The 26164-nt window shown below is 37.6% G+C and overlaps 1 protein-coding gene across 2 annotated transcripts; it reads right to left on the bottom strand.

Annotated features, from left to right (window-relative positions):
* Positions 1 to 777: 777 nt before the first annotated feature.
* slc38a5b (solute carrier family 38 member 5b) lies at positions 778 to 26164 on the bottom strand. 2 transcript variants are annotated; one of them, XM_084721995.1, is made up of 16 exons: positions 25751 to 26164; positions 18294 to 18380; positions 18124 to 18193; positions 15670 to 15785; positions 14137 to 14210; positions 13894 to 13986; positions 13634 to 13715; positions 8213 to 8295; positions 7837 to 7895; positions 6499 to 6615; positions 6218 to 6297; positions 5293 to 5393; positions 5040 to 5164; positions 3281 to 3425; positions 1704 to 1807; positions 778 to 1595 (listed from the first exon to the last, which is right to left on the bottom strand). In XM_084721995.1, exons 2-16 carry the CDS (start codon positions 18356 to 18358, stop codon positions 1491 to 1493), a joined length of 1419 nt encoding a protein of 472 aa, XP_084578121.1. In that variant the 5' UTR covers positions 18359 to 18380; positions 25751 to 26164; the 3' UTR covers positions 778 to 1490. The 2 variants fall into 2 exon arrangements, with proteins under 2 accessions (XP_084578121.1, XP_084578120.1); XM_084721994.1 differs by having other exon boundaries at positions 18294 to 18425.

Here is a 26164-nt window from a genome sequence, read left to right on the forward strand (position 1 = left end):
GATTAATTAAGTATACATAATTGCCAACATATTAATTGGTAATTAATCAACAGTCTAAAACTAAACTTAAAATAAGAAAAACACGAGCAAAATGAAAATAAGCAAAAAATGTCATATGTTATTAATTATTAATGATTAATCAATAATCAATTATTAGCATTTTCAACTATCAGATAAAGAAAATGCACAACATTTGCAACTGTAACAGGAGGCCAAGTCTACTTACAGACAGGTGACAGTTTGAAACATGGAGTTTTGTTGTGTTTTCCTTTAATTTGTCACCTGTCTGTAGAATTCTATCATGCATGATTGTGACTACCTAACAGGTTGATAATGAAACATTTCAGTGATCTGATATTTTTTCTGCATTTTCATGTCAAATTTTGTACCATTGAAATAGTATTTAATGTTTTTAAATTAATTTATTTCATTAAGCAATTACCACAGTTTGATAAACTAGGCAGTAGCACTTCTCTGTCTTTAGTGGTCAAAGAACTCTTACATTATGGCTCTCATTCGATGGCAGTGAGGCTGCTCTGCCACGTCCTCATCATCAGAAGCAATCTCAGGTTCAGAGTGTGGACTCCAACGGTGTCCAGACTGTTCCATGTTAAAGCCACAGAAAGACAAACTGACTGAAACACTGTTCTAGTGGACAACTGGCTTTTCAAGTGGACAGCTCTCTGGCACAGCAACGGGAGCCTCCCAGACATGGTTTCCTGTTAACTGATCAAATAATTATTCATTATTGATGAAAGTGAAACGCAAAAGACAGTCTTCAACTTTTGTGAACTTTTATTAAAGAATATCCACATATTCTGTCCAGAATAAATTCACAAATGAATTATACCAAATTAATTGGTTCACAGTTGCACAAACTTCATGTTGGACAGTTTTTCCAGTCTGCCAAATACTGCTCTGCAGAATTACAGTTCATCAATATATCAATTGAAGTGAATTATCAGAAGGCATCTGTTTGGTAGCCTCATACTGTACTGTTCTCACATGAACAGAAATAATTGGACTGTAATGTTAAACACCATGATGGGATCAATAGCGGCTCTATCAAGCAAGCACAAACCAAATACATTTTCTCCATCAAACTGCTGATAATTAAACATGTTTTTTGCATTTAGACATTTGTCCAATTTGCTTCTAATATTGCTGTTATTTTACACCACATTCACCCTTTGCTGAAGCAAATAGCTTTTAGTGCTTGAGGGGCTTCCAAGGTCAACATGTCCGTCAGCTCCTCATGTAGAACAGAGGAACACCACCTGTGATGGAGCCTGATGGTGCACGCATGTATAAACCTGGACACACCTGGGCTGCTCTCGTCTCTCTGGAGGAACAGATTGTCCTTATGATTAATAAAATCAGTCCCACCAAAGCTGCAAGCTTTCCAGCAGTAGCTTGAATCTTGCTCCCATTCAGAGGACTGGAGGATGGGTGCAGCAATGGGCTGCTGTTGCTGTTGGGTTTGGAGGGGGTTAATGGCCACCGAGACTTCGCTTTTCTCCACTCATCCAGTCAAGCCCGATGAATGTTAGGCTCATGGTCATGAATATGAAACCCAGTGCTGCAAAACACAAAGCCTGAAAACCAAAAAGAAGATCCATCAGTACAGAATCACTCAGGCCACGGTGCTGTTCCACTCATTAGAACACTGTGGTTCTCCCCTCTCAGCCAGGGAGACAACCTACCTGGATCTTTGGTCTTGAGTTCATGGGCTCCTGGTCAGTGGGAATAATTCGGATGTAGAACAGTCCAGGAAGGATAAAGATCAGACTGGGAGCAGTGGTTGCCCCTGGACATAGAGGAGAAACCATAAGTCAGTTACTGATTTGTTGAAGGTCACCTGGTGAGAGTGTTCTATAAATCTGCAAAATTCTAAAATATTAAGTGGTCCTTTGTAATCTAAGTTAGTGGGAGCACAGAAGAGACAAATGGAGCCTTGGCGAACTTACAGGGGTGAGAGTGACTGATTACAAATACTCAAATTGCTGTAATTAAGTGGTTTTTGGGGCACTTGTACTTTTATGAGTAGATTTTCAAGTCTGTACTTTAACTTGTACTTAAGTAGCCATTACAAGGTGCAACAGTTTGGTTTAATAAAACTTTGAAGTGAAAAAACAGAAGCAGAAGTTAAAGGAGTCTGGATGAGAAAATGTTTGAGGAGACACATCAGCACAGGTTGTTTATTCTTCAGTCAGAACAGGAGGTGAGATTTTAACTGTCCCTCTGTGAACAGCAGTCTGCTGCTGGCTAACGTTAGCATGAAGAGCTACAAAGTTTATGGCTGTTCTGCGACACCGTCAGTTGGTCAGTTGCTCTGTCTTCTTGTAGACTGTCTGTCTTCCTGTCCCTGTTGTCTGAATCTATCACTAACGCCAACTTCATGCAAGTATGTGTCTGAGTGTGTGTGGCTGTGACGTTACTGTTTGTGTCGCTGTGCGCATGATGTGACCTAAAATCTGTAAAATCTGTAATCTATTTAGTTACTTTTATAATCATATATGAGAACTGAGTACAATTTGAATAAATAACCAAACCTTTCATCTCTATTTTAGTAGCCAATAAGGTGATGTAATCATGGGCCAATGCAAACAAAGAAACACAAATGAAAAACAAAACAAAGTGTGGTAGCAGCACACATTTGGAGTAAGGATGCTTGATTAATGATTAATGATGATTATTCATTAATTTAATAATTCCATTAATTAAAAATGTATTCATGGATATTGAATCAATAGCAATGCCTCATTTGACACTGTTGTTGAATAAGAAAAATTAAATTTAGATTTAAAATGAGAGAAATAGATGGAGATGATGAAGAAAAAATACACGTTTTGTATCTTATTAATTATTAATGATTAATTGATTGTTAGTGTTGTCAGCTTTTGGTTCAGGAAACAATTAAAAGTAACTAATACTCTGAGTACTTTTTGTGACAAATACTTTGTACTTTTAATTAAGTATAATTCTAACAGCAGTACTTGTAACTGAGAAATATTTTAGCAACATAACAATACTTGTACACACAGTAATTCCTGTCCTTCAAATAGGATTTAGCGATGGTTTCCCAGTCTGTGTATTAATGTGTTGTGGATGATCACGTCAAATCATCAATGAGCTCTCATGACACCAAAGTTTGCTTAATATAAAAAATAAATAAAATAAGTAGAAAATCGGTAAAAATAAAATGGGTCTGTCTACAAATACCTATTTTTGTTCAGGCTTTCAAATATTTAAGGTTTATTCAAATAGTCTAATATCTCACCAGTAATGCCAAAGATGTCTCGAATGTTAGGGACGAGGATGACCAGCAGGTTGACCGCAAACAGCAGGCACACGGCGATGGTGATGTGACGCAGCCAGTGGAAGGGCCTCCCTGGGAACAGCAGCTGCAGGAGGGCACGGCGGATCTGACAAGCAACACAGACATGAGGAAGAGTAACGCAGCTCAACTATCAGATGAGTCAAAGCATTAAACAACACTAAAATACACACAGCACAGCAACAGGGGAAATATCTTATTTCTTGCTTGTTTGATGGATACAATTCAATCATCATTTTTCAGTAATCAGAACTATGGACTCAATAACTCAATGTACCTGCTTCTCGTAACTGATCCTAAAATGTAATCAATTCCACAAAATTTAGTCCACAAATTAATTTATTTAACTTAAGTTATAAAAAAAAAAAAAAACACAGAAAAGGTCTATAAAACTAAATCTATAACTTCACCCCACAATAGTTAGTCGCATAGCAACAAAATGTGAAAACAACTGACTGGATCTTTCTTTCTGCACTGCTCCCTGGGACTCTAGTAGAACTTCCATGTCCATTTGGGCCATTTACAAATTTTGGATGTGTACAGAAGTACATTAAATTCACTGAAAAATTACAAAAAAGTATTTCTGACTTCCATATCTCATAATCATGACTTATTATCTCAAAAATAAAAGAAACAAAATCTCCTAATAATCTCATGATAATTCTGTCACTCATCCCATTGTAATCACCAACTATTTGGATTATCGATTATTTCTCTGATTCCAGCTTCTTAAATGTGAATATTTTGGGATATTCTTTACTCCTCTCTGAGAGTAAACTGAATATCTAGTATTCTTTATGTAACCTAGTGCTGTACTGCTGCTTCCTACCCAATGCACTATTGGATTTTGTTTGTTAGTCCACAAAACACTGCTGGAGTTTCAACGGAAAATAGTGTTGTAAAATCTCCCGAACAATGGAAGTGAATGATGACCAGTTTTCAAATGTAAAAAAACAACAGAATAAAAATATAATACCTCTCCATACTGCTCGTCTGGTGTAATCCAAGTCTCCTAAAGCCACAACATAGCAAGCTGACTGAAAAAATATTATTTACACCATGTTTTTAGCCTGAATCTTCACTGTAGATCCTTAACTTGGAGCCATGTTCACGTACACATGCACACTGCCTGAACTGGGCATGTGTGTCGTGATGGTGTGCAAACAGCATGTTGGAACTTTAGAAGGGGGACTTGGATTACACCAGACAAGCAGTATGGAGGCATTTTATGTATTTTTCCAGTTTGAAAACTGGTCACCATTTACATCCATTGTTTGGGAGATTCTGCTATGCTGTTTTCCTGTGAAACTCCAGCAGTGTTTTGTGGACTAACAAAAAATAAACCTGACCCTCAATCAGCATGAGGATGAGTATATAATGACTGAATTTTCACTTTTGGATGAACTATCCCTTTAATGTGAAGGCGATGTCATTGAACTGAATGAATTAGTACTGTGGAAATTAATTTACCATGTGAGCTACTGTGCTGCAGGTACTCCCACCTCCTCTCAGTGTATTTACCTGGACTTCTTGAGACACTGGCCATTACATGTTAAGCTTTTATTTAAGAATTTTCAGAACCCCACCCACTTGTCTATTTCTTTCAGTGTAAAAACACACATATTTCTGGTTAGTGTTTGAGGCTCTAGGAGTTGGAGCTGGGTTGGAAGGATGTGTGTGTGAAGAACAGACATGTTCTTACAGGGAACAAGACCACAGGTACAGTCAGAGTGACGGCCACCAGGACAGCCAACCGAACACACAGGATCAGAGTGTCCAGGGGGTCCACTTTACTGTAGGTATGGAGGAGCTCTGCTTCAGTGTTCTCTGCACAGACACACAGACACACAGACACACACACACACACACACACACACACACACACACACACACACATGTAAAACCAATGACACCTCACTGTATATGTTCTGCAGCTGACTTAGATGTTGCCTTACCGTAGAAGGTCAAATAGCCAAATATGGCCGTTAAGAAGTACATGATGAACATGCCCAGGATGGAAACATTGCCAATATTCTGCATTCTTCTCTTGGTTGGGCTTTGGTGAGAAAGATAGATAGATGAAATCAGGAGAGAGAACCACAGCTACTGCTAGAGCTTATTTCCAGACAAACTTCTATTTAAAGACACACCTGTATGCAGGGGTGGAAGAAACCAATTACAGATACTCAAATTACTGTAACCATTTTTTTGTACTTTTATGAGTAGATTTTCAAATCTGTACTTTTACTTACACCTTGTAATCTACTAATTACAAAATCATAGTTGAGTACTGAGTACAAGTTGAGTTAATGTCCAAATCTTTCATCTGTATTTTTGTAGCCAATCAGGTGATCTGATCACAAACAGGCCAATGAGAACAATGACATACAGACGAGAAACTGAACACTGCAGCAGCACTCGTTTGGAGTAAAGTGGTAATAATTAATCATTAATTGATTAATTATAATCCTGAATTAAACCAATTAAAATTGCATCCATGAATATTTAACCAATAGTCTAGAAATGACAGGAACTGCACCTCACTTGACATTTGATGAATACAGCAATGAAAACTTAAAATGAGAAACAAAAATGACATAACAAAAAAGAAAAACATGAAAATGAGAAAAAAGTTTTTAAAAATTTGTATCTTTTACATTATCAGTGATTACTGTAGTATTTTTCTAACTTGTATTTGAGTAATATTTAAGTAATGCAACAGTAGTTGTACTTGAGTACAGATTTTCAGTACTCTTTCCACCACTGCCTGTAAGTCACAATCCAGAATGTTTTTCCACCTGACAGATTTGCTCCCTGTGTGCTGCAGAGATGAATGACGTGTACTACATGTGTAGGAGGTGAATAACGTGAGCATCATACTTGCTGAGTTCAGTGTAGATGGGAAGCACCTCAGGGTGACATACGAAAGCAAATGCCAGGATGGGGATGGTATATGCCGTCTGCAAATAAAGTAACAGTAAGTGGACTTGGTTGCTTTCCAGGAAGTGTATGAACTCACTGGCTTGAGTAATATGATGCATCCACAAATAGTTCCTGAGCTTACACTATTCAGAGCACGGCACGGTCCTCTGAACATAGCTCATCATAAATCAACAGTTCAATGCAAAAGGACACACAAATTGAGTGTGTTCATCTCTAACCTCTTGGTTGATAGTGAAGAACTTGGCGGTGCATGTGTCATCTGGGATGGCTGTGGTCACAGAGGAGTTGCCAAACACTTCCAGAGGGCAAGTGATGTTGAATCTCTTGTAGATGACCTGATGTGACAGACAGGCAGACAGTTTGAGGAGATTCAACAACTGATATCCTTTTGGTAACAAAATAACATATCTGTAGGTAGCCTCTGGATGCCATCCAAACATATGTTGTCTCAGTTGGTATCTACATTCAGTTACTGTATACTGTGTATCCAAAAGTACCAAACAGCCCACTGCAGCAGCTGTAGGTGGAAACTGATCCCTGTCCAAGCAACTAATGCTGAGCTCAGAGGAGTCAACCTGGAAACACTGAGGAGAATAAACTGAAAGCTACACAGAGACGCCACCACTTCTCATTTTTCTATAACTGAAAATGTATTCAGTCCCAACATGCCATATACACACCGTCACACCACACACAACCACTTCAGACAGTGTGCATGTGCACATGAATGGGGCTCCCAGCTGAGGATCTACAGTGAAGATTCAGGCTAAAATATGGTGTAAATAACTTTTTTTTTTTTTTTTTTTTGTCAACTTGGCATGTTGGGACTTTAGGAGACTTGGATTACACCAGACGGGCAGTGTGGAGGCATTTCATTTTTTTTATTCTGGTGTTTTTTTTTTTTTACATTTGAAAACTGGTCACCATTCACTTCCATTGTTTGGGAGATTCTGCAGCACTGTTTTCCTGTGAAAATCCAGCAGTGTTTTGTGGACTAAAAAACTAAACCTGACCTTCAATCAGAATGAGGGTGAGTAGATGATGACTGAATTTTTATTTTTGGGTGAACTATCCCTTTAAATTCTCAGTCAAAACACTGGTTTCCATTTACAATGTATTTTATATTGTTCATTTTATTGACTGAATTTGAGTAGTTTGATTATATTACTAACGTCCACGAGAGCTGCTGCTGCTGCAGTGGCAGTTTATTTATCATTTAAGGTTTGCTGTGGCACTGGTGGTAGGTTTATTGTTCTTGTGCTGGGGTAAAAGGGGCTTATTTTGTTTTATTTTTATTTTTATTTTGGTATTCTGTCATACTACTGTTTTGGTATATTCATTTTTTGAATAAATCTTTACAATTTTATTTACAATGTAAGTTTCTAAACAACATGCAGGTTCAAGCCTGGCTCTATAGAGTTATGGTTGGTAGTTGGTAGTCAGTAGCAACAGGCATTCAGTATATATATATATATAGGTCTCAGTGGTCATCAGCTTCCTCAGCTGTAACAACAAATCACTTGTCCAGCACTTTCTGTGATGAGCCACAGACTCACCGAAGAGAGGAAGAAGACCATGCAGGAGAGAGAGAAGCCACTGGTGTAACCAAGATATCCTGCAGAACACAAGAACACAGGCCTCAGACACACCTCAAAAAATACATGCAGGCACTCTGTTACAATAGTTACATGTTACTGTGGTGAAACAGATTTTTATGTAAGCACTGTGAGTTTTCACTCCTGTGGGAGAGTAGAACCAGTGTTGAATCTCCTAGAGGCTGCATTCAGTTTAGTTTACAGCAGACAATACAAAGAAACACAGCCAGCTGAGTTTTGTCTAAAGACTTGAAATAATGACTGTTCTTGTTGTGCACAAACTGTCCAAAGCATTACTCTGAGGAAGTGCTGAGCATGATAAAGTTGACGGACGTACCCAGGTGTTTCATCAGGGTCAGTGGGAGGATGATGCCGATGGTGACGATGATGATGAGGTAGTTTCCATTCATGAACCAGTCACTAGGTGCAGAACATAAGATCATCATCAGCCACACACATAGTTTAAAAAAAACTTTTTCATACTGCATTTTGAGCCAAACCAAGCTCAGTTCTGTTCTTATAAGGCAAATTTTCATGAAAGTAACTATGGGCACATGCTTGCTGTAGCCACTGTGTTTCTTTGGAACACATTTTAAGAAATCCTCCTTTTTCAACAGTGTAAATATAACTAAACATGATGACACATGTTGTTAACATATGTTGAAAAAAGTTGCTGCTTAAATTAGTTTGTCCTCAAAAGATTCCTCCATTCTTGTTGTGGTTTGTGTAGTCTGCTGCATATCCTGCCTCCAGTGTTTAGCTTGAGCTAAATTACATCTTGCAGTTGCATAGTATTCATTTGTGAGAAGGCACATAACCAAAGGAAAGGAACCAATGGAACGCAATCTGTGATGCCCACAAAATAATTAGTTAAAGGCATCAGCACTAAAATGGTCACATTCAGCAAATTCCCTTGAAAAAGGGGAGATCATTGGTTAGTTTCAATGAATGAATGAATTCACATTGGGCAGAGCGATTGTACTGTACTGTAAACATGTATGAGAGTGATGTTGTACTGTGCTACTGTATAACTAAGCGAGGAAACATGGCTCACACACCATCATACCACAGGAAATGAAGGGAAGCCAGTTCAGGCACTCAGCTCAAGTCACTTACTGCACATGACATACTCTTCACACTGCAACATATATTCAACACACCCTTTCATCATGGTGGTGTTCTTAAAGGGATAGTTCACACAAAAATGAAAATTCAGTCATTATCTATTCAACATCAGACTGGAGGATCCAAGATGGCGGAGTGAGAAGCAGCTTTTTGCAGGCTCTGTTAAAAGAATATTGTTTTGTCCCAAAATAGTGAATCTTTACGCAACAACTCACAACCTCCACTAAGATTTAATCCCACACACTATTTTTTACCGTCAGTTTTTTTCTGAAGCGGTTCTTTTTCATGGAAATTTTGACATTTTTAGAAGACGGCTTGGATGCTAACATGTCAGACCATGACTACAACTTAACTGCTCTCCGCGAAGCTTGTGAAGACGAAGACATCGAGATGGATGAAAATTTTCTTCTAAAGAAAGTAAGATTAACCCGACTCATACACCAATTAGAAGCCCAAACCCCAAGAAAATGAAGGGGAATGACAATAGTAAGGAAAATGAAAATATCGGCACTGCCATTCTCCATGCTGTTCAAGCCCTGACTGGGAAAGTTGACGAACAGACTGAACTGTTAAAAAGTTTTCGAAGCAAATACTATGGCCACAAGAGAAAATAAACAAGAAATGACTCTCCTCAAGAAAAAGATTGACGAGCTCCAAAAAGAAAACATCACGCTTAAAAACGCAACGGAAGAACTGGCTCGTTACAAAAGGAGATGGAACCTGAGACTGACTGGTCTACCAGAAAAGGATGGTGAAAACACAAAAGAAATCGTCATCAGAATAACAAGAGTTGTGCCTCTGTCTGTGGACCGGCTGCGAGACACCGTGGACACAGTCCACTGCCTGGGTAAACATAACACCGTGGCTGCCTCTAACAACATGCCCAGGGCAGTCATCATCCAGTTCGGGATGAGAACCGTCCGGGATGCAGTATGGAAAAAATCGAAGGAAGCACGAGTATGCAGTGAGATGCATATTCGCTTCAGAGAAGACTTCTCCAAAGAAGATCGGGAGGCTCGTTCCAAGCTGTGGCCACTGGTTCAGGAGGCCAGGAGGCCAGGAAGAAGGGGAAGAGAGCTTTCCTGAAGGAAGACTACGCTCTGATTGACAACTGTCGTGTGGATTCTAATTGAACAGTTTATTTTGTTACACTGGTCCATAACAGGTACCGTGATTTAGTTTGACAGTTCTATGAATGTTCACATACCTCAAGGGTTATTGCAATAATTGTTAATGTTGAATTTTGATAGGGACACATCAGCTACTCATTCCTGCACATCATTTTCTTCGTGCACACTTATTATCTAGTGAGTGAATGAATGTTATCTTTTTTTTTCTTTAAATACTAGGGGATTAAAGAACAATGTAAAACGTAAGGCAACATTTCTTTTTTGCAAGGAGCAGAAGAGCAATATTATTTTTTTGCAAGAGACTCATTCAGTAGAGGCGGACACTAATTTCTGGAAACAACAATGGGGAGACTGTGTCTTCTTCAGTCATGGGACTTCACATTCAGCTGGAGTAATGATCCTGTTCAACAGGTTCTCTGGAAATATAATTAACCACAAAAGTGACATCAATGGACATTGGTTAATGATGGTGATTCAGTTTAATGATGTTAATTATATTTTGATTTGTGTATATGGTTATAACAGAAGGGTACAGAACAAACAACTTTATTCTTCCTTGAGTAAGATGCTGGAGGAATGGAAAGTGACCTATACTACTGACAAAGTCATAGTTGGAGGAGACTTTAATTTGGTCCCTGACCTCTGGACGGATCGTCTTCCTCCAAGAGGGCAAAGTCACTACTATGAGGAAATTATAAATGAATGTATTACTAAAGGAAATCTAATTGACTGTTGGAGAATGAGAAACCCCAATACCAAGCAATACACATGGTATAATTCAGCTAACAATGGTCAGTGCTCCAGATTAAATTTTTGGCTAATCTCTACCAACCTGATAAATGAGGTCCTTGGTTGTGAAATATCATCATCACCCCTAACTGACCACTGTGCTGTCTCAATTTCCTTTCAACTAGGTGGGGTTAAGTCTATCCCTGTCTCTTTATGGAAGTTTAATGGTAGCCTTCTAGACAATGAGGAGTTTTGCAATGAAGCCAAAAACTTATTAAACGAAATTAATCAATCAGAAATGTCACCCTTGAGTAAATGGGAGTGGTTTAAATTTAAAATTAAAGAAGTTGCCATCAAAACGAGTAAATACATCTCTGAAGCTAAAAAACAAAAACAACGAGACATTATTAACAAAATGAATAGATTATGTCAAAAAACAGACTTATCCTTAGAAGAACAAGTTGAATTAAATCATCTGCATTTTTGGAAAATGATATTTACCCACATCTTCTCTCCCCATAATTCAACCTTATGGAACAATGGAGTAATAACACTGAATCGAAAATCAATCTTCATGAGAGATTGGTTTAAGAAAAACATTATATATATATAACAGATTTGATGGATGATAACGGTGTCATTTTAAGTTACACAGACTATAGAAAAATACAATTTAAACTGTTCTCAAAGAGAATATAACAAACTACGTAAACTGATCCCATTGCCTCTGATTCACTTAATTAAACATTTTATGATGTACAATAATTTCTCATCAGTACTACCAAACCTATTGATAGGACAATGTAATCTGATTGGTAAAAAATGTAATAATAAATTTATTAGCAGTTTTTTAAAAGCCAAAATATTTCATGACTATGACAGAAGGATTACTTGGCAGATTTCTTCTTCTATTACTTCGAGTACATTAGACAAAGCATACTCAAAATTTATCAAATGGCCCATTCCGCCTAAAGTCAAAGAAACACACTTTAAAGTCATAAACAAAATTTATCCTGTGGCAGAACTTCTCAAAAGAAGATTTGGTTTTGTGGTGGATCAATGCTCCTTTTGTAATGAAGAAAATGAAACTCTGGAACATCTGTTTTTTTTATGCCCTATTACACAATGTTTTTGGCGTGACATAAAAAATTGGATTTCTCTGAAAATTAATGATGTGCCGCCATTTGAAATATATCACATTATCTTTTATATGGATCTTCTAGCCTTGTCTGTCTCTGACACTATCAATATCGTCCTATTGTTGGGTAAATATCATATCCATTGTGCTAAATGGAGAAATGCTAAACCTTCCTTCCCTGGTTTTATTAATGAATTCAAGCTATTTTTCTCATCACTAAAAAAGGTAAAAAACAAATATGCCATGAAATTAAGTCTAGACTTTGCCCGTCTTCTGCTATTCTAAGTTATAACTTATTTTTAATTTTATTATTTTGCTGCTCCGTTCTTTATTAAATTGAAATGCCTCATAAAATGTATGTTTCGCACCTTGTCTCACTGGCTATTTGTGGTGTTGTTTTGCTTTTGCATTGTTTTCCTTTTTGCTCCCTTTTGATTCATAAATCCCCTGTTATATTTTTGTACTCTTATATTGTTCCAAATTCATCTGTACTGTACTATTATCCTCTTTGAGAGTTTGTATTTTCAACTGCTTGATAAAGAAAAAAAAAAAAGAAAATCTATTCAACATCATGCAGATTGAAGGTCAGGTTTAGTTTTTTAGTCCACAAAACACTGCTGGAGTTTCACAAGAAAACAGTGTTGCAGAATCTCCCAAACAATGGAAGTGAATGGCGACCAGCTTTCAAATGTAAAAAACAACTGGAAAAAACATAAAATGCCCCATACTACTTGTCTGGTGTAATCCAAGTCTCCTAAGGCCCAAACATGCCATTTACACACAATCAAATCATGCACACCCAGTTCAGACAGTGTGCATGTGCATGTGAACGTGGCTTGATCTACAGTGAAGATTCAGGCTAAAGGCATGTTTTAAATAACATTTAGTCAACTTGGCATGTTGGGGCTTTAGGAGACTTGGATTACACCAGACAAGCAGTATGGAGGCATTTTATTACATTTAAAAACTGGTCACCATTCACTTCCATTATTTGGGAGATTCTGTAACACTTCCACTTCCACTTTCCTGTGAAACGTCAGCAGTGTTTTGTGGACTAAAAACTAAACCTGACCTTTAGTTAGCATGAGGGTGAGTAGATAATGACTGAACGGGTTTGGGTCAGGTTGGGCCTCATTTATTTATTTATTTTCATTTTTTTCCCCAACTTAGTTGTTGTCAATTCAGATTCCCTGTATTGTCCCTGTCACTGAAAACTCCTACTGTTTGGTACACAGAGGGAAGCTTGTTAAGAAAAATGTTGGGCTGTAATCAGGTTCAGGCTGAAACGTGCTAATGAGGTTTGGGTTGGTTTCAGACAGAATTTTGTCAGTATAGGGCTTTGACGGACTCAACTTTTCAGGCACAATTAAAGATCTACTGCTCATATCATATTTCATAAGCCACACCTCCACCCTGCATCCAGTGGGCTCAGAGACTACCTTACCCTGAGGTGGGATGTCAATATCTCAGATAAGTCCCACATTCCTCCTGTACCACGGGGAGTGACGAGGTCAGAACACTGGACATACTCTACTTTCACTTTTCATTCATCTTCTCATCCTTCATCTTGCACCCATTCTTGTGATGGATACAGATTTAGAATTTTAGACATTTAAGAGTTGTTAGCAGTACTCACTTAGAGCTGGATGTCTGGCCAAGAAAGGCTTGGATGACGAGTGGTAACTCAGATTTGACTATGAACAGGTAGCTGGACATGGCTGCAGGGAGGACAGGAAAAAGTGTTTTTTAGTGTACATGATCACCTGTTCCTGCAAAACAGTGATGTTCTGAAAGCGATCTGAAAGATCGTCACCACCTCATGTACATGTAAATACATGTGGTCACGTACATAGTACAAAGGTTTTCAAGTAGAACATCTGTATATCAGAGTTTTACCTCCAATGTTATGTAGTGTTATGATGACAGCTGCTAGAATCTTCCCTGTATGACCAAAAGCTCTGAGGCCAAGCTGTTCATAGGCACGAATACCTGTAGGGAACAATAACAAAGAACCATGTTAACATAGTGTCTGTGACCGGACAGGACCACTAGCCTCACATACAGAGGAGGGGAAATGATGAGACTTTTGAAAAGTTTGAGCTCTGGGACCAATATTTTCTAAATTCAACGAATCCTTACCCACAACTCCAGCACTGCGCAGCAGCAGGTGGATGGAATAACAAGATAGACAAGCAATACATGTCAGCAGGATCCTGTAAGACACAAACCGTTGTGGTAGGTAATGTCTTTAATATCACTTCTTACATGTTGATTGTGTATTTTACAGTTTTGGGACATCATTTAGAAAAGCTTTTTCTTCTTTGAAGAAAAAGCTACAGGCAGCCATGACAGTGTGTCCATCACTGCGGAGATCAGGTAACCTGACACTTCAGATGCTTTATTAAACAGAATCTGGGAACCCATCCATAGAACCTGTTTGGAAAAATGTGGGCACTTTTAAGAAAATGTCTGGCATATGATTGAATGAACCATCTGTCATGTCTGAACAATGAATTTTGTCATGTTATTTGGTTTGCCAGTTGTTAATCATGTGTTAAACATAAACATCACAACATTTTTTTCATTCAACCTTTACTTATTTCTCGGGAATACATTGAGGGGTGGCCCTCATTTTCAGTGATGCCGAGATTACATTAGGCAGCAAAGCAGAAATACAATAGAAACAAAACAAGAAAAGACAGAGAAATAATCAAATAAATAGCCGATAAGAAATGTACAGTTGATTAATACAATTCGTAGTTAAAACGTGTGCATGTAAGAACATTAAAACTTCTAAGCATGTTTTTAAAAATCTTCCAAAGTTACATGTCATGTAAAACTGTTGGGGTCACATACTGGGTACGTCCCAGGTCTCTTAAATTGCACCTATGCATCCGTCATTTGCATTCTTTCCTTGCGTCTTAGTCCCTCCCACTGAGGACTCACAGAGACATGCAGGGAAACAATGCAAGGAGAGAGGCCAAGATGAAATACATCATGTTTGAAGAGACATGACATGTCACATGAAGCAACGTCTGTTTGTGATGACAGTGGCAGCTGATCCAGCTGTGTCACTCAGCATTAACAGCTGGACAGACTTCTAGTAGAGTTTGTGTCTGCACATGTGTACTGTGTTAATATTAATAAAGAGAGTTCTCATCAGTGTCAGAGCAGCTGCTTGTTTAAAAAACCTGCACATAAAGAACAAACTGCAGTCTACATTTATACTGTGACTCTGTCTGTTCATGTGTTTATATTATTTATTAACTATTTGCATCTGTGTTCATTGATATTCTAATAGTAAATTAATAATTATTGGATTACTCAGACTATGACTATTGTGTATTTTGAACATAAGAAATGATTTATTAAGTTAAATGTTTCAGGGAAAATTAAAATGATGTAAAATGATGTTCAGGAATAATCAGCCTCACCTGTGACTGAATGAATGAATGAATGAATTCATTAATCGACAATATCCACAACATTAAACTAATTAACATATGTCATAATTACACATGGCATATGGAAGAACGAAGTGTAATAATATTTACCTTGCCTCCTCTTGTGTGTCTTTTTGTTTATTGTCTGTGGTCAGTGAATGACTGAGGTACACAACGAGTGTTTATCATTTGTACTCTGTAACAAAGTGAGTGTATCTGTGGTACTCACAGGAAGAGGACAATGCCAGTGTTTGACATGGCGTATGACAGACCCAGAATGCCGCTGCCCATGATGGCGTTGCTCAGGTTGAAGACAGACATCCCAAAGGAGGTTTTGCCCTCAAACTGGAATATTAACAATGATTTCATGTTAATGCCACATTAATTCACTGCTCACCTCAGGATTTTCTTAGACTCACTGTTTTTCACACTGATTTTCATTTGATCTATTTAATCTCCACATACATCTCACACTCATGTACTGTAAATGTTTTGAAATATTGTTATTTTTGTTATTTAATAATTCAAAACAATCAAGTGTCTTCAGTTTCAAGAGTTAGTCAATAGCACTTCTATAATTAAAGTGATAGTTCACACAAAAATGAAAATTCAGTCATTATCTAAACAAACGCAGCTGATGGCTCATCACAAGTTCAGTCATTTACTCACCCTCATGCTGATTGAAGGTCAGGTTTATTTTGTCGGTCCACAAAACACTACTGGAGTTTCACAGGAAAACTAGAATCTCCCAAACAATGGAATTGAATGGTGACCAGTTTATAAATGTAAAAAAACAATAGAATAAAAACACAAAATGCCTCCATACTGCTGGTCTGGTCTCCTAAAGTCCCAGCATGCCAAGCTGACTGAAAAAAATGTTATTTACACCATGTTTTTAGCCTGACTCTTCACTGTAGATCCTTAACTTGGAGCCATGGTCACATGCACACTGTTTGAACTGGGTGTGTGTGGTGTGACGGTGTGCAAACAGCATGTTGGGACTTAAGGAGATTTGGATTACACCAGATGAACAGTATGGATGCATTTTATGTTTTTTTTCCAGTTGTTTTTTCTGTTTTAACTGAACTGGTCACTATTCACCTCCACTGTTTGGGAGATTCTGCAACACTGTTTTTTTGTGAAACTCCAGCAGTGTTTTGTGGAACGACAAAATAAACCCAACCTTCAATCAGCATGAGGGTGAGTAAATGACTGAACTTGTGATGGGCCATAAACTGCGTTGGTTACAGCAGAAACCAGTCACAGTTAGTCAAGTTGAAAGTGCTCAGTGCAGTTTTTGAAGTGTTCTGTCTGAACTTGGTGGTATAGTAATGATGAAGATTCCTCACCAGAGCCCCCATGGCCATCTGAAATCCATGTTTGGAATTTTTGAAAAGTAGTTGCTTGCAGTAGTTGCAGTTTTTATGCTGTGGTTGCTCTGCCCTGTGTAATTTTCTCTTTCATTTTCATTCAGTGTATGTAACTCATGCCTGACACTCCAGGCCAATTAGCCTGCCAGGCCACCTGGAATTCTCTGGGTGGTCCAGTAAATATACACTGCATATTTCTTTAAATGAACATAATCTGCAATAAAATGTGCTGTTAAATATAGTCTATGTTCTCTAAAGTTACTGATAGGTCACGTTTCCAGCTTGGGGCACAGTTCTTTGGCCCATTGTCTCTCACTATAAGTTCTTGCAGAGTTCAGTCCTCTCAATACAAGAGAAGGAGCTTGATGGGGCATACATCAAAGCTAAGTAGAACTAAATAAGCATAAAATGGATGTAATTTGAAATTCTACTTAAGCGCAGTACTTGAGTAAATGTACTTAGTTACATACACTCACTGGAGATGAGAGTGGCTGAATGTGTGGTGTTGGTCTATTTAAATAGTTAAACTAATATTTAAACAGTGGCCAACACACTTTATATAAACCTGTCGAAGACATTTAACCACAGAGTCACTGAGACATTTATATCTCTCAGAGAGAATTTATGGACAAAAAGTCCATTTTAAGCCACAAGATGGTAATTTTCAAATTTCAAATGTAATACCATATATATATTTATTTATTCTTAAATGTTATTTTCTAAGAGGCTTCAGTGTTCATGATTTTCTTCCATTTAGTTTTTCAGCATAACAAACTGTAGCATATTATTATAAAGGACTTGCAGTAACTGAAGTACCTCAACTTAAGCATGTTCCATCAGGCTATAAAACATGTTCATTCAACTGAGCAAATACAAATAAAGGCCCTTTTTGTATATCAAATGCACTGATGTAATACGTTAACATTTTCAATATAGCGCCCCCTGGAGAAAAATTCACTAGCCACCACTGGCCACACATAAGAGTGGCTATGAGTGGCCCCAATAAGTCAAAACCCTCTTAAATGAGTGTTTAAAACTGTCTAACAAAACTTTCTCATCTTCAGCGTCACTTGAAACAAACGTCATTTATTTCACTCGTCTTGTTAAATTATGTTTGATCTGTTTCAGATCAAACATAATTTAACCAATTACCTGATGCAGCAAGACAATTCATCAAAACGCATGTTAATTACTATCTGTACCCTCTGGTCCAGGGCTCCCCTGTTATACTTTTTGTAAAGTCTCTTCTTCAGTGTTGTGAGTTCTACACTGTGTGAAGCACCAGCAGCCCTCTGCCTCTCTGTCATACTCACATCTGTGAACTGAGGTCTCTTTGAGCCATCACTCTTGTGTTGCAGGAACTTTTCTTCCTCTGCAGGGACTCTGTAAGATCCACCACAAACAACAAAGAAACACTTCTTCAGCTTTACACAATAAATATTTGATTTACCACGAATTCATAGGACGCACACAGAAAACGTACCCTCCCTCCACAGGCACAGCAACGTCATGGTGGTGATTACCATTTGATAGCTTCTGCAGTTCCATGCTTATGACGGCTGACTTATGTCTTCAGAGAAATGGAAAAAAAAGAAAGGGTATTGGACGGTGAAATCTGAAAAAGAAAAAACAAACAGCTGACAATATTTGCACATTTAATCATTTCATATTAACTGTATAACACTGACATCTTCAAAATGTTTGATTTTTGATCAAGTGTAGCCATTATAGTTAAAAACAATAGTTAGAAACAGGTAAATGCCACAACACAACACAACATGACTAAATGTAAATGTAGGAGGGAGAAGAGAAGAGAAGAAAAAGTTTGTATAATCACAAGGAACTGCTGTAAAAACCAATTGCTCAAATTAATGAATTTATAATGAGGTGTGAGAAATTAAAATTTGTTTACAAGTTCTACTCAGTTATGATTTTAAAAGTAACAAAGTAGATTACATAGTGTAATACATACTTAAGTATGAGTAAAATTACAGACTTGAAAAAATACCGGTACCCAAAATTTACTAATTTGAAGAGTTGAAATGAGTTACTTCCAGACCTGTTAAAGTCTCAATTTTTGATTAATATGAACTTTACTGAACATGAATTAACATATTTTTATACTTAAAACGATTCACGATAGAGTTGCATTTACTGAAAATATTTGAGCTGGCTTAATCAGCTTTATTAAAAAAGAACAGTACTGCTTACAGTGTAATATTAAATCAAACTCACCCTGCAGAAATCTGAAAAACATCCAAACCCCAACAGATCACCACTTACTTATTTTTATTTTATATTACTACTTTCTATTTTATTCTATTTCTATGTATTTTCTCTATGTTGTTGTTTGTCTCAAGTCTTGTTTTTGTTGTTTTACTTTTATATATGTTTTCTTTTCCTCACTGCCACCTGTCACCTATCTATGTTCTTTAATGTTATGGTACTGTTATGTGTTGTTAGTATATTTGTATTGTTTATTCTGTATGCACTAAGTGGTGAATAAAGGGAGAGAAAACAAACAAATAATTAAAAAAAACCCCACTGTGATACTAATTTTAGCTATTTTTAACCACCAGAGCAGCATGGTCCTGACGATCAACACTTTTTGTCCAGAGTGAAATAATTATAATAATGAAGAGTCATGAAAATGAAAATCTGTACATAAGTACAAGTACAGTTACATTTGTAAAATATTACTCAATTACAAAAGTGCTGGTGTTTGAAAAATAGTTAATAATCAATACATTATTAGTAGCAGCCTTCAATCAAAGAGGTTTGTGTTTCTCTTCACTCTCTGAAGAGAAACTTCTTCTTTGTCCTGCTCAGTGCTCACAGTCACCTCACAAACTAAAATTTTGTGCACTTTCCTTAACCGATAGTTGAAAATGCCTTAAACTTATTAATCACTAATAATTAAAAAGTTTGGATATTAATTAGGGATGTCCTGATCACATTTTTTTGCCCCCGAGTCTGAGTCATTTGATTTTGAGTATCTGCTGATACCGAGTCCCGATCTGATACTTCAGCAATGCATTAATAATAAGGAAAAAAAAAGAGAACACAAATGCTCAGTTTGCACACATTACAAGTGGCTGTTGCACTGCCTTCACTGTCCAGTTTAAAATACCTCCAAACTGCAGACATTGTCCTGAGGTGACATGTTTGCCCTGCGTTAGCCTACTAACTACCAGCTCACTATTATTATGTTGTCTGAATTCCCCGCCTGCCGTAAATTGTGACGTTTACGGTGTTGTTTTCGTCTGTGCAACAATAAATATTGATGTTGTGGAACTTATATCAATTAAAACTAAGCTATTGTCATTCCATTTGACAATCTCTTTGTACCTCAGGATGAATTTAAAACATGAACATGGCCATGCTTGTTGTTTTGTAAGGTTAGATACGATAATTTCCACCAGATTCTGATCATTTGAAAATCATATGATCGGCCCCGATTTCCGATCATGTGATTGGGATCGGGATGGATCGGGGGAAGACTCCTTGAAACCTTAAAGGTATTGGACACACACTGGCCCACAGAACACTTTTCCATTACACAATTATAAGAAAGGAGTGGCTGCAAAACAGAGAATGCATTTTTATGAGTGCACAAACTCCTGGAAAAGCCATATGTTTCAAATTAATTATTACTTAATAAAAAAAAAAGTTTGTTTCTATAGACAAATCTGACAAAGTCCCAGAAGTTAACAAGCCACCATCGCTGCAGTGGTGTCTCCCTACATTATGAGCATGAATGAATGTGTGTCATAGGAAGTTTACAATTTTCTACTTTTACACTTTTATGTAATGTTACTTTTGACAACAATGTCTAGGAAGTCAGGAAGAAGCTGTGTGGTTCAGCTGCTCCAACAGTCATGTCAAATTTCAACTTTGTAAAAACAAACCTTTACTTGATGAAGAGAGCTGCTGTCTGAGAGCAGAGAGTCTACAGAGATTCACTGAGTGTACAGAGGACCACCATGTGTCAGAGGATCAAAAATATTAATAGGAAGGAACTTTGTTCCTGAAAATCTTGAATGCCTGGTTGAAAATATGAATTCATATATATTTTTATATATATATTACACAGTACTTCATCACTTAAATGTGAGGGAGGTGGTCTGGCTGTTGTCACAACCAATGTCTAAGTACTGTGTAAAATTTTAAAACATTAATATCACCATCCTAAAAGGAACCTTCATCAGTTACTGAGGGCAGCTGTTTAATGTCATCAATCTAGTTATCTATGTTGTTACTGTCAGCAGGCATCCCAGACCCACGAGATCTCGCAAGAGTGTAAAATCTTGTGAATGTCTTGCAAATTTGGGGTTTCCAAAGACACAGAGGGTGATGGACACAATATGCCACCACAGCAATGGTGGTGCCGCAAGATGGCAGAACACTTAAAGCAGTCACTGGATTGGTCTTTTGGCTTACTGTCACAGTAACAAGAGGTTTAGTGCAGAGCAGCAGGTTCTCTCATATTAGAGGGTTTTGATGACAGAAGCTCTGGAAATGTAGCTGTACCAGAGGCAAGTGATGAGGAGGAATCTGTTTTTGTGCCATTTATGAATCAGATCATTTAAAAGCATGAGAATGAGGAAGCTAGCTCTGAATGTGACAACTGGCAAGATTCACCCAATAGTGGTCCCAGATGAAGAAGAACTGATGGGGGCCAGTTAACTCAGCTGCCTCGAACCTGCTGCTAAATGCACAGGTAGTTTTTTTCTGGACAAATTTCCAACTTGGGAAGCCAGAAGATCTCACAAGTGTCTCACTTTCTGGGAAGAGCTCTGCCTTCAGCGGCTGTGGCTGTGTTTTGAGAAAAGGAACTTTCAAAAGCTGATGAATGCTCCAAAAATCTTTTTTATTCGTCCAGAAAAAGAGCTGCTTCAGGTGCCGTGAGGAACTCTCACAAAAACACTGGAGGCGGGGCGCCCCTATAGCTCAGTCGGTAGGGCGTGCACACCATATATTGAGGCTGTTAGTCCTCTGCAGCAGCTGCCGGTTCGATTCCCGCCTGTGGCTCATTTGCTGTGTGTCATCCCCTGTCTCTTCACCCCTCTTTCCTGTCCTACCTTCAGCTGTCACTGTCAATAAAGGCAAAAATGCCCCAAAAAATAACCTTTAAAAAAACACTGGAGGCACCACACCTTTCAGCACAACAGTGTGCACAACCATGTTGCAATGACACAGCCTAGTCTTATGCAAAATGTGCAATCTGCTGATGAAGTGTGTATGAAGGTGAGTAGTATGAAGAGCAAGAAAGTCCTCATACAGAGGAGGTTAGACAGGACTTTCACATTGGAGACCAGGGTTTGATTCCCTTGTGTGGCAAATAGTCCAAGTCGAAGGTATGTAAGAATGTTTGAAAAACAATTTTTTTTTTTACAATATTCATGTTTAGTATTTGGATGTTTGTGTCCACCTGATGATTGTAGGTCTAATATTCATCCTTATTTTGAATCTGTTTTTTGTCTTTACTCACTCCTGAGAGAAATATTTGGCTCTTTGCTGCTTAATGTTCCACTGTGTTCACCAGCCCGTCTCTGACTGTAGTGTACAGTGGCTTTTTAGAGATTTTTCTCTGAAAATAGTTGCCTTCTGTGGCCAAAAACAACACTGAAATGAAAACAGAGAGAGGGAACCCAAGCAAAAACAAGCATTCAGCTTTCAGAGAACTAAGACTTTTTCCAGATTTGCTATTTAGATAAATCAGAGTCTGTGTAAGAAAACCAGCCCAAATGAAAAAACAAAACAAAACAGGCCAATAAAACTGGTACTTGCAGATACACAACATAGGTCTGTGTATGTTTAGTTGGATCTGGGTATAAATAAATGATTTCAGATATTTTTTTATTTACAGATAACTGTGGACCTGGCAACCCTGAGCTAAATGATCAGATGAACAGACTGCACATTGCTAAATTAAAAACAACAACAAAAAACAAAACCTCAAACAAACAACAGGACCAAACCTTTGGCATGATTTTAATCTATTAGATTTGGGTTTTGTAGCGGTAGGCCAATTCCCCGAACTCAAGTGAACGGCAACGTGGCTCTACAGATAAGCGGCTGGAGCGAGGCCAAGTCTGGACGGCTCCACTTGTGGATATCTCCTCCCTGTAGGCCTCAGCAACGACAGATGGAGTGATAACAGCTGAGAATGACCTCCCTGCTCAAACATGACTGACACGGCACCTCAGACATTGACATTTTGTACGGTAGTCATCACATGGACTCTATTTGTAAATACTGTCCCAACACAGACAGACATTTGACAGTTTCATGCTGTCCTGCACTTTATTTGTATTACTAAATAGATTTATGTGTCTGTTTTTACTTACAGTAGTAGAGAATTCATTGCCAGGCAGTTCAGGTGGTGGATTTTACTGTGGTTATAAAATTGACAATATTTGCTGCTGTAGGTTAACCATGATCAGGATCTGTTACGACATTCAAAGATTATTAGTCACACAGCACTGGTCCTTCTTTAACAATACTGAAATACACCAACAAACTTAGTTCTAATCAGAGTTTAGGAAAACTAGGTTTAAATAGGCAAATTCAGATTTAAAATTAAGCAGAGCTCTGCAGCACAATTAAAACTGATCTCTATTTAGTAAATCCAAGTGATGTAAAATTAAATTAATGTTGCGATGTTTGCAAATTGAAATAAATAAAGAAAAAACATTTAAATGCTCTTGGGACCTGAATAAAAGAGGAATAAAAATAGAGGTGGAAAACATTAACTTTTGGCTCTCTACATTATTTAATAAAATATTACATTGTTTGCTAGCCAATGTTAGCTAAAATGTTAATAAAACATTACATTATTGCTAGTTAGCTAAGATGTTACCAGCATGTTACATTGTTTGCTAGCCAACATTAGCTAAAGTGTTACCAAAACATTTAATTTCTGCTAGTTGGCTAAAAAAGTTAACAAAAGATTACATTATTACTAGCTGGCTAATAAATTAGCAAAACATTATATTGTTTGCTAGCTGACATTAGCTAAAATTTTAACAAAACATTACATGATTGCTAGTTGGCTAAAGAGTAAACAAAACGTGACATTATTTGCATTACATTAATTTTAATCTTGGTTTAGAGTAAAACTAAACAGGTTTGAAGAGATGTTTAAACTGAATCTGTATTTATTTTAAGCTGGTTTAAAGGTTTGGTGCAACACAATTTAAAGTTAAAGCGCAATTTAAGTTTAAAAATGAATCCTTGTTGGTGCATCCCAGCTTTAGAAGTTTGCACTGTGTTTCATGAGGTTAAAAAGGCCTGACTGAGGTTTTACATTTCTAACTGTGATCTCAACATTATTGGATTTAAGTTTTAATTTGGTTGAACTGGGATGAATGACACATTTCTGTTTCTCTGCAAATTTCACTCAGAATTATTATACACATGATGCAATAGCTGTTTGAGTTTTCTTTTTTTATGAAAATAGTCAGTGACAGGAGAGAGTCTGTCTGTTTGCTCACCTGACACTGTCTGACTCACTGTGATACAGGTACACCCACCCACCCTGTGGACCAATCAGGTTCAAGAGTTACAACTGTAAACACAAACTTCTATTTATGACTGACTCTCTGCTTTCAGTGGGTTGTTGAGAATCAAATCATTTTAGCAACAAAAAAAGCAAAAAAACAAAACAAAACAAACAAAAAAAAAAAACAGCCTGGAGGCAGGATGTGATTAGCATAGCTTAGCATTAAAGACTGGAAGCATAGGAAACTAGCCTGGCTCTGTCCAAAGTTCAAACAAGTACAAACACCCCTGATCAACATGTTGTGTCTGTTTGTGTAAATATACACAAACAGAAATGTAAAAATGATAATAATGATTTGGGATTTCTACATTCCTATTTGTGGTATCCATATTTACAGCTTACTTTTGGAGATCAAATGAATTTCCTGCACATTGCCTGTTTTCCTCCACATTTCTGAAGTTAAGAAAAACTTTACAACTTTTGTTTTATTCAGAAGACAAGTGTTTTTGACATTAAAGAGATCTGAAATATTTTTAGAAGCCTACAGAAAAATAAATAGTTTTCATTTGCCTGCTACAGTATAGAGTGTTCCACATAGTGAGGAAAGACAGAACATATAGTGTACAATGTGTGCCTGAATGAGGCCCTGCCCTATTTTCCAAGCATGGAATGTGTTGATTTACAGCTTATGTAATACTATCACCTTTTTGCATGTGATTCAGTGTTTTTAATGTCCACCAAATTAACCTCTGAGATCTACAGTGTGACAATCATCCAGAGGCACCGGAAAACTGTCAACTATTAGTTTTTGTTATTTTGTGCGTTCTATGTTTTATACATTTATGTGTAGTTGTTGACATACATGTCATGAGTAAATGAGCACATTAAAACTTTTCCCAAAATTAATTTTCAGTTATATCTTCCTCAAAAATATCAGAAAAATATCTATACATTGAGACTCGCCATTTGCCATTTAATTACGAATGCTTAAAAACAATTATGTTAAATAGCCAATGGTGTGAAAGTAATCAGGGAAAATTACATATTTATGCTAGAAACCAACTAACCTCACTGTTAATACTGCAGGCAGCCAATCATTCATTTAAAAAAAATAGTTACAAAACCTAGAGAGAAATGCTTGAAATGACATTATAATGTCAGAGAAAATCATGCACAAGCTCATTTATAGTAGGTTAAGTTACTTTAGATTTACCACATAAAAAAGTAATTGTTGAAACTGTTGGATTACATCTTGAACATGGCTGCATAACCTATGAGTACAACTAGTTTAATGAGTAAGCTTTTCAAAGCAAAGTCTCTCAGCTCTGAGGAACAAAGCACAGCTCCTCTCCTGTGGTTCTTCAGACCTCCTCAGGTTGCAAAACCATGTGGCAGCACAGTAGCTCCAGCTCAGCCAGAAGAATGAAGGGACTTACCTCCACAAGCAGGCCTGGCTGACTCTGTGAAACAGAGGGACGACCCGTGCGGTGAAGTCCTGAGATCAGAAGTGTAGTTTGGGGCTGTGAGGATGGTGACACTGGCCTGTTTTTGGAGCCCAGTGGAGAGGTATGGAGCGTCTCAGAGAGACGTTGGGGAGAGGAGAGCAAATGTTGGAGCAGGCAGAGAGGAGGGAGGGCTGCTCAAAATGATGGTTTCAAGTTTCTTGTCACATGTGGAGGCACTCCTCTTCCTTCCCAAAAAGAGGGAAAGAAAAAAAAAACAAGTGTGACTTTCTCTCAGCTCTGGTGATGGATTGCTCTATAGGGAATTCACTGGGCTTCTATGGCCTGCTCATATACACACTGGGCCTATTGAATTGTTTCCATGTTTCTGTACTCTGTTCCCACTGC

This window comes from Lutjanus erythropterus, chromosome 6 (assembly GCF_056507025.1).
Source record: "Lutjanus erythropterus isolate fLutEry1 chromosome 6, fLutEry1.hap2, whole genome shotgun sequence".
Classification (NCBI taxonomy): Eukaryota; Metazoa; Chordata; class Actinopteri; order Lutjaniformes; family Lutjanidae; genus Lutjanus; species Lutjanus erythropterus.

Coding starts and splice junctions, on each gene's coding strand:
- slc38a5b (XM_084721995.1), bottom strand. CDS start 18,358: ATGGAACTGCAGAAGCTATCAAATGGTAATCACCACCATGACGTTGCT. Junction 6,616..7,836: donor TGGTCTTCTTCCTCTCTTCG/GTGAGTCTGTGG, acceptor CTGTCACATCAG/GTCATCTACAAGAGATTCAA. Junction 5,394..6,217: donor ATCTACACTGAACTCAGCAA/GTATGATGCTCA, acceptor TTCTCACCAAAG/CCCAACCAAGAGAAGAATGC.